The sequence below is a fragment of the Lolium rigidum genome, chromosome 5 (genome assembly GCF_022539505.1).
Source record: "Lolium rigidum isolate FL_2022 chromosome 5, APGP_CSIRO_Lrig_0.1, whole genome shotgun sequence".
In the NCBI taxonomy this organism is placed as follows: domain Eukaryota; kingdom Viridiplantae; phylum Streptophyta; class Magnoliopsida; order Poales; family Poaceae; genus Lolium; species Lolium rigidum.
The window spans coordinates 116,049,120-116,062,937 of record NC_061512.1 but is presented as its reverse complement, the minus strand read 5'-3'; the positions used below and the strand labels follow the sequence as shown (position 1 = coordinate 116,062,937).

Genomic DNA, 13,818 nt, shown 5'->3' with positions numbered 1-13,818 from the left:
CTTTTGTGTGGCGCCCCTCACGCCGGCGCCACACCTCACTGTGTGGCACCCGTGCCGGCGGCGCCACTCTCCCAGCCGACATGGCGCCCTCGACGCTGAGCTGTGCGCCGATCCGACGTGGCAGGATGTGTGGCACCGCTCCCACCGGCGCCACACATGCACTTATAATTGTCCAAAACATACTGTAAGACAATTTGCCTGGTCCTTAGCTGTTTTGGCGAGAAGTGTGGCGCCGATGTCATCGGCGCCACACAAACAGCCTCGCCAAAACGGCTAAGGACCAAGCGTCCGGATCCCCTGGATGTTTTCGACATGTAATCAACATATGTGGCGCCGACGCCGTGGGCGCCACAAAGTGAGGTGTGGCGCCGGCGTGAGGGGCGCCACACGTTGACTTGTGTTAAAAACATGAAAATTCTTGCCTTATTTAAACAGTTTTCAACACAACAATAGCAATTTCATACACATAGCACACATCATAGCTCACATCGTAGCACATAGATTCAAACAACACGTAGCAATAGAGACCTGGTTCGAAATGACATAGGGTTCACAACACGATACTTATGAAGATAGAGTTCACAACAACACGTAGCAAATCCTAGTATCGTCCTCGACGTGCCGTCCTCACGGGCTGCTTCCGGACGGCCATCCTTTTCGTCCGATGTCGTGGCTCTTGTTGCTGCTGCTCCTCATGCTCCTGCTGCTCCTCCTCCTCTGAAGATAACGGCTCATCGTTCCTCATCCTGCTCAAAGATGATCTCCGCGGCGGCGCCTCATCCTCCTCAATGAGAACCTTCTTTCCTCGGTTGACATAATCGTCCGGAGTGTATCGGTTTGGAGCCTTGCCCCTTGGCTTCAACTGGTAAGCTGACCGTGTGGCTTGCTTCTTGGATTGACTCCGAATGCCTTGACTCCGAATGCCTTGACTCAGAATGGTGTCATCGTCAGGAATCTTCACAAACATGAACACATGAGATTACAAAAGTTGAAATTAGTAAGCACATGTTTGACAGCAACAAAATAGTCCATACCTCCGCCTCTTCAGAAGAGGATGTAGCAATTTCGCCGTCGCGACAACCTAGCAACTTGGCTAACCGCCGCATCTTTTGTGCAGTGTTCTGCGTCATGGAAGTCATGGTTACAAAGCCACCCGAACATAATAGCTTACATTCAAAGTTGGTGATCGTACCTTAATGAAATGCCGCAATGGTCTGATAGGCTTTTCATCTCTATAACTCTGATCCCAAACAACCTCGCACTCCTCAGCTGTTTTTTGGATCTCGGACCGCTGTGACAAACATATTATACACAAGAGCACATGCCAATGTAGATGATGTACTAGTTAATGAGAGAATCCATTACCACGAAGTTCAGCTCGGAAGCAATAGAAGTCGATCTCCCTATGCGAGCATAGATGTCGTGCTGGCTTTGCGCAACCTCATCGAACTTGATGGGGTCGTCCAAGATGTTGTCATCATACGCGGGGTTCACTAACTCGATACGCGTGCTTTGATGAAACCATTGGCGATAGTTGTTGAAAGCGGCCAAGTCGTGAGGCACAATCTCCACATGGCCAGCATTCTGTATCGCTTCCAAACAGTGTTGGAACGCTGTGATGTGGCCGCTATGATGGACAGGCCAATTTGTGATCTTCCTCTGCCGCTGCCTATCAAGCCTGCAAGAATCAAGAAGTTAGATTCTACCTCTTCAATCAAGAATCTTCCATCGCATGATTCCAGAAGTTTACCTATGAAGTGCGTGGTCCGTGTCTTGCCACTGAGGTGGGCACTCCTGATACAGCTCAAACTGTCTCATCACTCTGCGCGGCTGGTGGTATTCAACAAGCCACATGCATATGAGTGGGCGGCGCATACGCCAGAACCGCGCCTCCTCAAGGCACTTGGGGTTGAGGTCAGGCATCCCCACGCCAATATGGTAGTAGGTACCATATGGCTCCCAATCCACCTGCAGCATACAAATATTTCAGAATTTACAACATGCCAGTAGAATTTATGAACTCGGATTGCAAAAGAGTGATCGGTTACCTGCTCAGCGGTAAGAGTGTCCAACTCCTCAGTTTAGTGCCTGTACATGATCTTTGAATCGCTCGTCATCTCCGAGACATTGTCCCAAAGATATGCCCAAGTCGGCTCCCGATCAAGGTTGTTCCGGTGATGAGGCCATGGCCTCTCGTCGAGTATCCTGGGCCGCCCAACTGATAGGCGGTCCCAGCTCCATACGGAAAGTAGGAGCAAGCATCCACCAATACCGCCCTTTCCAGTCCTGTGACAAGCTTCGTCCAACTGCGAAAATAAGACATTAGGTTATTACTTTGTCTAGCACACTACTATAGAAGAATAGTAAATACATCAAATCATCACCTGCCGGTAGAGGTAGGCAAGTGCCGCTGTTCCCCAACTCCACTGGTGCTCCAACACTGTAAGCGCCTTGAGCCAACACCAATGGGCCAGCTTCCCACCACTGTCAGCAAAGAGAGTCCTCGACAGCATGTACCACAAGTACACACGGGTGTACGTCCTGATAGTGTCCTCGTTGGCCCCTTCCGGGCATTCTCCAAAGTTAGTCCTGATCCAAGAGAAAGATGCGCCGGCGGGAGTTCTCTCCTTTGGATCTTCTGGCGGCGGAGGAGCCATGCCAATAAGCGCCTCCATCTGCTGGCGCCACCCATCAGAAGCTGTGTTCATACACAGTGGGTCGCCCTGAATAGGAAGTCCAAGTATCATGGAAACATCCTGAAGAGTAGGGGTCATCTCGCCGGCCCTCAAGTGGAAGGTGTGCGTCTCCGGCCTCCACCGGTCGACAAGGGCGGTGAGTGTCGCGGCGTTCATGTTCGGCCCCCCACGGCTTACAAGAGATATGAACGGGAGAAGACCGGTAGGCTGGATGAACACCGTGTACCTCTTGTCATACGCCATATCAACTGTGCCATGGTAACGAATCTTCAAAGGGTGAAGATCCGTTCTCTTCTCCGTCATATGAAAAGCCCGGTGATCCTTGTCATACTCAATATCTAAGAGATACACCATCCTACATGTTTACATAAAACACCATATTATGAGCCATTCCTAACAAATATGAGCAACACATACATGAGAATATATCCAAATAAGCCATCACACATACATCACATACATACATATACATACATATCTAGGGATAAAAAACCATATTATGAGCCATTCCTAACAAATATGAGTTATTCCATCACAAATAATAGGCATATGTAACACATTTGAATGCATTTGCATAAGAATATGGATACATACATATCTAGGGTTCCTACACATACACATTCATGAAATTTGATGTCTAGGGTTTCCACAAATCTAGGGTTTCAACACATAGATACATGAGGATATGGATTTCAACACATACATGAGCACATGGATTCAATTTCTAAGATTTTCATATCTAGGGTTCCATGTCTAATTTGAATTAAATCCGAGAAAATCATGGATGAAACGAAGGGGATCGAGGGAGAATACCTTGAGGAAGGGATTGGGAAGAGATTGGCCGGACAGATCTGATGATTTGGTGGTGGATTTGGTGGGGGAGAGGGGGGAGGAGGAGGAGGAACCGCCGGCCGCCTCCAGTTCTTGACGCGAAGCAGATAAAGAAAGAAGGCTGGGTCGGGCTGGGGGCGGGCGCGGGCGCCACACATAAGTGGATGTGTGGCGCCCTTCCGAGCGGCGCCACAGTTTCACCGTGTGGCGCCGATGGGAGCGGTGCCACACATCCTGCCACGTCAGATCGGCGCACAGCTCAGCGTCGAGGGCGCCACGTCGGCTGGGAGAGTGGCGCCGCCGGCACGGGCGCCACACAATGAGGTGTGGCGCCAGCGTGAGGGGCGCCACACAAAAGGGTTAGATGGGTGAAATAGTTTGGCCGGAGAGTCAGTCTGTGCTATAGTTGCAACAAAGAGTTAATTCTGTGTAAATCGCCCAGAGGCAACGCCAGGTGCGAATAGATCAGGTGAGTTCGTTCTTCCTCTTGCAACGTCAGTTTTTTACGGGGAAATTCCATGCTAGGAAATATTATTTGTTTTGCACCCATCTAGCTAAATTTGATTCCATCAAATAGTGATTCTTCTAGCTGTCCCCTTGAGGTCTTGTTTGGTACTAGAGTTTTTAGTGGGGATTAGCGGGGATAATCCGCTCCAAACTTCAAATCCCCACTTATCCCCAATACATGTTTGGTGCTAGAGTATGAGCGAGTTTAATCCCCACTTTTCCCCAAATTTTAGTGTAATTTTTTCAATTCCCAATACTCTACCCCTACCTAGTGGATTGGGGATGGGGTTTTGTGGGGATTGGGTAACAACAGTGATTCACCCAATACTCTAGAGTATTATCCCCACTAATCCCCACTAAAACACTAGTACCAAATAAGGCCTCAGCGATGTATCCAGGTCTATTCTCCTTTTTCTTATTTTCTTTCTCATGTACAGATCAACCCGACTTTTGGTTCTAGGCAGGGTCATAAGAGAACATACCCTGATGATGATGCAATCGAGTCGGGGATTGTAAATGCATGTAATATCATCGGCAAGTTCTTGGAAGCAGAGCAAGAGAACGCAAAGACCATGAATGGTTTACAGAAGGCGCTAACTCATGAAGCTGATCGTGTTTAATCAATCTCAAGTGGAAGAATGTTTTTTTCTCAACTCGAAATAAGAAGGAGCCTACAAAAGCCCTAGCATAATCTCACGCTGACCAAACAAGGCAATGGGAATTCCCTAAAGTCTATTTCCCACCTATAAGAGCATCTCCACCGGTAGGCCTCAAATAGGTACCGGCAGGAGCGCCGGCGCTGCATCCTCTATTTAGGGGAGTTGTTCCCACACCGGCACCCCAAAACGGCGACCTCGATAGATGTTTTGAATTAAAATCATAAATAAATGCATAGAAAATTGAATAAGAAATATTTTATTCCCCAAACTAATACATAATTGGGAACGTGGTTTACATGAAGATATAGTTTGGAACGTGGTTTTTCCACAAACTAATACATAGTTTGAACCATGGTTGACACAAATATAAAACATTGCAAAAAAAACTAAACCTAACTAGGCCGGTCATCGCAGGTTTCGTGTGTTCGCTGCCAAGAAAGAACACTCGAGGGCACACCCAGTCACCCAAACTGGAAAATCCAGCTGGCGAGGGTGCCCGTGTTGGTTCTTTCGAGGAAGAACATCCAAAAACATGCGAGTCGATATTCGCTGCGAAGAAACAACACTCGTCAGTCGTCGTTCTCCTCGGTGTTGTCGACGTGGTAGTTCCGGCGGCAACGCGTGTCGTCGAACACCTTGATGCTCATGCCCCTGTCGCCGAAGTAGGAGAACACGAGCACGAAGCCGGCTTGGAGGCTGTGGTGGCACGCGAACTTCTCCCAGCCGATGTGAAGGTACATCTTGCCGCGCGCGTCGTAGATCACGTCCACGATCCACCGGTAGTAGCCGCATGAATCCTCCCACAGATGGAGCGTGTCCGGGAGGTCGTCACCGGCGACGAAGTCGGTGAAGGTGTTCGGCAGCCTCTGGATGCCGCGTGGGTCGCCCTTGAGGACGAGGACGAACTCGAACAGCACGGGCCCCTCCTCGTCCATCTCCGACGATGAAGACGACGGCGTCGCAGGCGACGGAGTGTGTGCACCTCTGCCGCGACCACGGCCACGACCATGGCCGCGACCTCGACCTCGACCAGACATGGCGTCGTCTTTTCAGATGGTGGCGGTTAGGGTTGGGGAGAGAGGCTCTAGGGTTTGTGTGTGAGAGAAACGATGAGAGGCGGCCCTTTTTATAGGCCAGAGGGAGGCGGGGGAGCGGGGGAGCGGGGGAGGGGGGAGCGGTGGCGCTCATTAACGACGGCACGAAGAGCAAGACGCGCGCGACGGGACGGGACGGTTCGCTGCACGTCTGCAGAAACTGCACCGTCACTGCGCCCAATTAACTCCCATCGCGAGGTAGGCGACGGTTAGGTTAAAATTAAATTAGCCGCTGACACGTCGGCCCCGCCACTCCCCGCTGGCGTCGACTTTTGGGATGTGTGGCTGACAGGCGGCTTTCACGCCCAAAACATTCAGCCTCGCAAGGTACCGGCGCGCCCGATTCGCGCCCTTAGCGAAGGGGCCGCACGGGGTTGCCGGCGATTCTATTGGGCTCCAAAATTGGCCGGCGCCGTATGAGACGCGCCGATACGAGCCCATTTTCACTCCCGGCCCCAAAATGCTATCGGGGACGCTATCGGGGGCGCCGGTGGAGATGGTCTAAGAGCATCTCCAGCCGCGTCCCCCAAAGCGTCCCCCAAAGCAATTTGGGGCGCGCCAGACCAAAAATCTGTTCCAGCCGCGTCCCCCAAAGCCCATTTTTGTCCGGTGCGGCCCTATACGGTGTCCGGCGCCCCGAGCCCGTCCCCGTCCCACAGGGGATGCTCCGGGGACGCCGGACACACCGAAAAGCGAGGCGGGGAGTGGCGGGGCCGACCCGTCAGCGGCACAATAAATTTTAACCTAACCGTCGCGTACCTCGCGACGGAAGTTATTGGCTTTGCAGCAACGGTGCAGTTCCCGCAGCGACGGTGCAGTTCCCACAGAGGCGCAGCGACGCATCCCGTCGCGCCTAGCTCTGCGTGCCGGCGTTAATGAGCGCCACCGCTCCTCCGCCTCCCTCCGGCCTATAAAAGGGCCGCCTCTCATCGTCCCTCTCACACACAAACCCTAGCGCCTCTCTCCCAAACCCTAGCCGCCACCATCTCAACAAGACTCGACGCTATGTCCGGTAGAGGCGGAGGCCGACCTCGTGGCCGTGGTCGTGGTCGTGGTCGTGGCCGCGGCAGAGCTGAACGCTCGCCGTCGCCTCCCACGCCGTTGTCTTCATCGTCGGAGATGGACGTGGAGCCGGGCGTGCTGTTCGAGTTCGTCCTCGTCCTCAAGGGCGACCCGCGCGGCATCCAGAGGCTGCCAGACTCCTTCGCCGAGTACGTCGCCGGCGACGACCGCCCGCGCACGATGCATCTGCGGGAGGCTTCGTGCGGCTACTACCGGTGGATCGTCGACGCGATCTACGACGCGCGCGGCAAGATGTACCTCAACATCGGCTGGGAGAAGTTCGCGCGCCACCACAGCCTCGAAGCCGGCTTCATCCTCCTGTTCTCCTACTTCGGCGACAGGGACATGAGCGTTAAGGTCTTCGACGAGACGCGCTGCCGTTGGGACTACACGGCGACAACACCGACAAGGAGAACGACTGAGTGTTGTTTCTTCGCAGCGAATACGTGCACGGATGTACGTCTCATCGGTAGAACCAACAAGGGCACCATCCTCCCGCTGGATTTTCCAGTTTGGGTGACTGGGTGTGCCCTCGAGTGTTCTTTCTTAGCAGCGAACACAGGAAACCTTCGATGCACGGCCTAGTTAGGTTTAGTTTTTTTGTAATATTTTATATTTGTGTCCACCATGGTTCAAACTATGTATTAGTTTGTGTAAACCATATTCCTAACTATGTCTTCGTGTAAACCACGTTCCAATTATGTATTAGTTTGTGAAAATTGAAATAAAAATGCTAAAAAAAATATTTTAAATGTTTGAGGAGGGGTTTGGGGGGGACGCGGCCAAACGCGGCAGGAGATGCTCTAACCCCTCGGCCAACTCTCACCCATAACTCCCACTTGCGTTGCCAAACAGGCTGAGAAAGAAAGGGAGAGTCGTGGAGAGGGGAAGAAGAAGAAGAAAGACACTGCGCGCGCAGGGCAGGCAGATCCACGCACGCACGCGCCAGCCCATCATTCCTCCCAACCCTCTCTCCCCGTCCTCACCTGCGTCCGCAGATCTCTCTCCCCTCCCGCCGCGCCGCCGCGCCGTTTCTTCCCGGGGAAGGTTGTTTCCTCCATGGACTGCGTCCGCTCCGGGGCCCTTGATCTCCGGTGCCAGGGGAAGGTCTTCGGCTCGGCGACGTGAGTACCGTCTATCGCTCCTCGGCATCCCTGTTGTCCAATTATGTTTCCTCCTTGATCTGGGCGGAGGGGTTTGGCGCCAACTAGATTTCGCAGTCACGGGAATATTTCTGATGATCCAGTCGTAAACTAGTGCAAAACGATTTCTTTTTGTGAAAATTCGATTCGCCTGCCATGCCATCGTGTAGACAAAACTCGACACGATGTAAAAAAAAAAACTCAAAGAAGTTCAAAGAATTGCTAAGATATATGATTGATCAGTTAAGAAGCTATACTGCTTAAAGAATCGCTCTCTCGGTAGATAGGTTATAATTGAATCTGTAATATATTGGGTCATACTGTCATTGTCAGATCAATCTAGCTTCTGCTAGTTTCTTGAGATGCGCTCAAGCCTATACTCACTTTCCTGATTGTGCTACCATTCACAGGTCATGTGGTAAAGCTGGTTCTTCTACGAATCTTGCTGGTTCTGCCAAACAGAACTTGCACGCCAAGGCTAAACATTCGCAGTTGTCAGCAAGTGGAACATCCAGCTTGGTTCACAGAGGTCCAGTGCTTAAACGTCAGCGCAGTCTTGCTGTGAGATCCGCTGCTGCTGCGGATGCATACACTACTTTTGATGAAAATGTCAAGGGCGTAACTTCGCATGCTGTTGAAGAAAAGATTGGAGTACTGCTGTTTAATCTTGGTGGTCCAGAGACCCTCAATGACGTTCAGCCGTTTCTGTTCAACCTATTCGCTGATCCAGTAAGTGACCGTTCCACATGCTCGTAGTTTTGATTGCCAATGCAACCTCACACGTTCCTTGTTAATTATGTGTAGCCGATGCTTGTTATTTTTGCTAGTTAGGTTTATTCCCTTGGAGATATAATCCTTCCTGTAGAGATTAACTTGCCTAGATATAGAGATTTTCTGTTAGGAGGTGTCATGTCGTCCCTATAAGGTTTAGTAGGATGGGGGTGGGATTAGACCTCTTCACTTACAATTGGAATGCGTTTGAGTCCATATCTATCCATTTGAAGTGATTGACTCAGAACATGGTCTACCCAAACAAGCTGTATAAGGGATAGCCATGTATCAATTATGGATTAGATAATACAAAGAAGTATTTCTGTACTGTGTAAAGTTCATCATCGAACTCTATGGTCTCTTGTGTAGGCCATTCTTCGCACCGTAGATATCCTAATGTGAACCACATAGCCCTATCTGTTTCTTAATTATTTTATAATTTCTGTACTTTTCAGTTCAGTACTTCAACAATGTATCCTCTTGACTTACTTTTTACTACCCAGGATATCATTCGTCTCCCTAGGCTGTTCAGATTTCTCCAAAGACCACTGGCCAAACTTATCTCTACTCTTAGAGCTCCTAAGAGTAAAGAGGCGTATGCTTCAATTGGTGGTGGATCACCTCTGCGGAGAATTACAGACGAGCAGGTAAAATTTCACCAGTCTAACAGAACTTGGAACTTTTTGTGTTTATCTAATATATACTTATGACTTAACAGCTTTGCCAGACACTTGTTAAACCATGCAACTTCCATCACAGTTACATCTCATTTCAGCTTAGAAGGGGCTAAGGGAGTTAGTGCATCCCAACTGAATTACTTTAATTTCAGGCAAATGCTTTGAAGATTGCACTAAAAGAGAAGAATATGGAAGCAGATATATATGTTGGTATGCGGTATTGGTACCCATTCACTGAAGAAGCCTTCGATCAGGTTAAAACTCCTCCCTCATCAATTTAAGTGCCTTTAAATCCATGGTAGTTTCTTGGTTTTTTGTTTAATTATTCATCCATGGTAGTTAATGCATACCAATATTCTAGTTTTGAAATCTTGTTGTAGCCATGCTTTTAATATTCATTTTATATAACTGTATTTTACTTTCTTGAATTTGACTATGAGTTTGGTCATACGCCTTGCAACATTCCTTATCAGTGATAATCCTTTTATAGTTTGGTTTTATCTAATTGATTCCAAGTTTTTAACTGAGGCGTTACTGGTCTATTACTCTTTTGATTGATGATAGATCAAGAAGGATAAAATTACGAAGCTTGTGGTTCTTCCACTATACCCTCAGTACTCCATATCGACAAGCGGGTCAAGCATCCGTGTTCTCCAAAACATTGTCAAGTATGCAATTGCCTTATCTTATGAAATCTCATCTTTCAGACTATTTAGAACCTGAAATTCTAATACGGCATCATTCGTGCAGAGAAGATGCATTTTTTGCTGGTTTGCCGATTTCCATTATTGAATCATGGTACCAGCGGGAGGGATATGTGAAATCAATGGCGGACTTAATTGAGAAGGAATTAACAGTTTTTTCGAATCCTGAAGAGGTTTGCACATTTCCTTTCCATGTTTTGCTTCTGGCTTTCTCTTAAAATTCACATATTTTGGGTAGCTGTTCATCTGTTAGAATACTTGCAAAGGTTGCAGCATTTCCATTGATGTGTCGTACATTCTTTAGCATAGAAATTTACTTGGGCCCGTGGTTTTGTATTTTACCCATTACAGGCACCAAACTCTGGAGTCTGGGCAGAAATAAGTAATTAAATCATATGATGTGTTTGTATCTAAAATCTCAGCATAACCATTAGCCCGCTTTTGAGAGGGTGGTATAATGCATTATGCTGTCACTGTGCCAGTACTCATTCAAAATGAGGAAATAACTATGAAATTGTACTAGAGAGGCATATTAAATGTGTTACTAGCATATCATGACACTTGTGAATACTGAAGTATGCTGGGCACCTTAAAAATGACCTGGAAAGAGAAAGATGCAGTATCCTGATAAAGTAATCGCCGAAATAATACTGGCAGTCTATGAGATCACTGTAACATTCTTAGCAGATACCATTGTACAATATTTCTGGTTAATTGGTTAGATTTTACAGGTAGTAGCTACAAAAGGTAGATCTGTGATTGAGCACATGAAAACTATATAAATAGTTTTCTCATAGAAGATACTCCTGTGATATTTTATGCTGTGTTACTTCTATGAACTTTTTACTATGAATACTACTGCACATTGAAGAGTATGTTGATATCTGAAATGATATCTATTTTGTAAGTGCAACTCAGGCACTACCATTTCTTATTGGATAATTAACAAACAGACTGTGATGTCCCTCTGACATTATGTCTCATAATTCGCAGGTTATGATATTCTTCAGTGCACATGGAGTACCACTTACTTATGTTCAGGATGCCGGAGATCCGTACAGAGATCAGATGGAAGACTGCATTGCTTTGATCATGGAGGAATTGAAATCTAGAGGAACGTTGAATAACCATACTTTGGCTTACCAGGTACAGCTGTACGGGAACAAATAAACACTTGTTAACCACTGTTTCGAGTTATGAATGCATTTGTTTAGGAAATTCCAAGAATATTTAAGTGATCCTTTGTACTTTGAAACTAGAAACCGAATTTTGGCCATCTTACCCTACAAATCTACATGGTGGAACATCATGCAGTTGTGTTATTTCTCCTTTTACTTAATACTCTCGCATTAACCTTTCTACACGTATGGCAGAGTCGCGTGGGACCAATTCAGTGGCTTAAGCCTTATACTGATGAAGTTTTAGTGGAACTTGGTCAGAAGGGTGTAAAGAGTCTCCTTGCTGTTCCAGTAAGGTAATCTTCAAATGTTCAATTATGCTTTACCAGTTTATGTATCTCTTTCTGTATACACCTGAACCACTTTGAAGTGCATATATTAGCTCCAGTATTTTCCTCAAGGATGGTTTTCGATGCACCTTTATCTATTTCTGGTTATTAGGCCCCCTGTTCACACCTAAACCAACTCAACTGCATATATTAGTTTCTGCCTTGTAGTATAATGCCATCATCAATCTCTATGGCTAGCTCCATATCTTCATTTACCTCAACTTGTTCATCATGTACCTGTGTGCTCCTTACATTGTTGTCACTTGCACAATCTTGTCAATCTTAATGGCCCAGTATACTTATGATTACGATTTTGTTTCATATAAACCATGTAGTAATCGAGTGATTGTTGGTCAAAGACTTAATCTTAATGAGTCAAAATATGTCTTACATTTTGGGAGAGGTATAGTATTTTGCACAGTACATTTTACACATCAAGATAATGATTATCTGGTATATTCTGTTAGGATCTTTTGATATCTAACTTGAGGCTGCATCTTTATGTCGTACTCTTTTAATACTCCCTCTGATCCATAATAAGTGTCGTGGTTTTAGTTCAAATTTGACTAAAAATGAACTAAAACCACAACACTTATTATGGATCGGAGGGAGAAGTATATTATTGTCTTTCAGTCGCCATAATTTTTTGTTCGTTCTGTGCCATTCTTTCGACTATTGCTTACGTACTAATATAAAATTCAGCTTTGTGAGTGAGCATATCGAGACACTGGAAGAAATCGACATGGAGTACAGAGAGTTGGCTCTAGAGTCAGGCATTGAGAACTGGGGCAGGGTTCCAGCTCTTGGATGCACCTCATCCTTCATCTCGGACCTCGCAGATGCTGTTGTTGAAGCCCTTCCCTCTGCTTCCGCGTTGACAACCAGAAAGGTCAAGGGTACCGACTCTGACATGGACATGAGGCATTACCTGACGAAGATGTTCTTCGGCTCTGTCTTGGCCTTCTTCCTGCTGTTATCGCCAAGACTAGTTTCTGCTTTCAGGAACACTCTGCGGTGAGCTACTTTTTTTCAAGAAGCAGTAATGGTGTGTGCAGTTTTTTGATGTGGATGCTCCGGGGTTAGCTATTTTGGTGATTGTAACTTGAAACCATATAGATTTAGTGTCGAATGATTTTTGATTTATTTGCTGTGGTGATCTGCCATAGTAGCAAGAAAGTCTGGGCGAGATAACGGAGTGTTTATGCACTTGAGTAAGATAGTGCTACTTGACATGTAATCTTGGCCCCAACAGAGAACAGTTTTAATTACTAATATAATAAAACGATGAAATACACAATCCTTCTAGCTGTCTTATTTTCACAACTTGTGTTTCAAAATTCTAAATTATGCTTCGCTTCAAAGCTTTTCTTAATAATCTCTGTTTTTGTGGTGGCTTTCCTATATATAAAAAAGTTGTTTTTTGTACTTCTTCTGACAATCCATATGCCTGTGGCCACCATCTTAAGTTGTTTCCATTACGGATTTCTACTAGTGAACGATAAATCAACAGATATCTCCGTAAGAAAGATGTGAATCGCCCACAAACTTTTGGTCTCAAATTTCCCGAGTAGCTCTAGGTTCAAAGTGGATGCATTGAATAAAAACACAGTGGACTCCCAACAAGGATAGAGAACATTCTAGATTCCGAGTCCGCCATGCACTTATCACTCACAAACAAGATTTGCTAGGTGCAACCCTAAACCCTAAGATGCATGTGTTATTTGACGGCAATAACAAAAGAATCTAAAATAAAAATAACTGAAAATGAAAAACATCAAGAATTTTTCATTTTCATACGAGATATACGTACAAGAGGCTTGTTTCGCCTGATCTATAAGTTCAAGAACTAGTAAGGAAAGAACTACAAAGAACACGATGTAGGTCAACTACAGATCGATGGTGATCATGCACTTTCTGGTTCCTCCGCAGGATCGATCGTCAGAAGCAGGGTAGTAAACACAGCTCCCCCATGCCGCACCCCGGGCGGCACCGGGGGCAAAATCCCACGCCGCCCCCCATCCTCCTCCTTGGCCACCCTCTGCCGCCGCTGCTGCCGGCCTTCGCACCACGGTGGCGGTGGCCCCCCGCTGCCAAATGGTGCCGGGGGTGGTTCCCTCTTCGTGGCGTTGCGGGCGGCCGCCGAATCTAGCTGGGGCGGAGATGGTGGC

General features: G+C 47.1%; 1 protein-coding gene across 1 annotated transcript; it reads left to right on the top strand.

Moving 5' to 3' along the window:
• Positions 1–7,778: 7,778 nt before the first annotated feature.
• On the top strand, positions 7,779–12,957 carry LOC124653367 (ferrochelatase-2, chloroplastic-like). The gene is made up of 9 exons (XM_047192433.1): positions 7,779–7,973; positions 8,402–8,720; positions 9,266–9,409; positions 9,592–9,693; positions 10,004–10,107; positions 10,190–10,316; positions 11,137–11,289; positions 11,517–11,617; positions 12,353–12,957. Exons 1-9 carry the CDS (start codon positions 7,909–7,911, stop codon positions 12,666–12,668), a joined length of 1,431 nt encoding a protein of 476 aa, XP_047048389.1. The 5' UTR covers positions 7,779–7,908; the 3' UTR covers positions 12,669–12,957.
• The last annotated feature ends 861 nt before the right edge of the window (positions 12,958–13,818 follow it).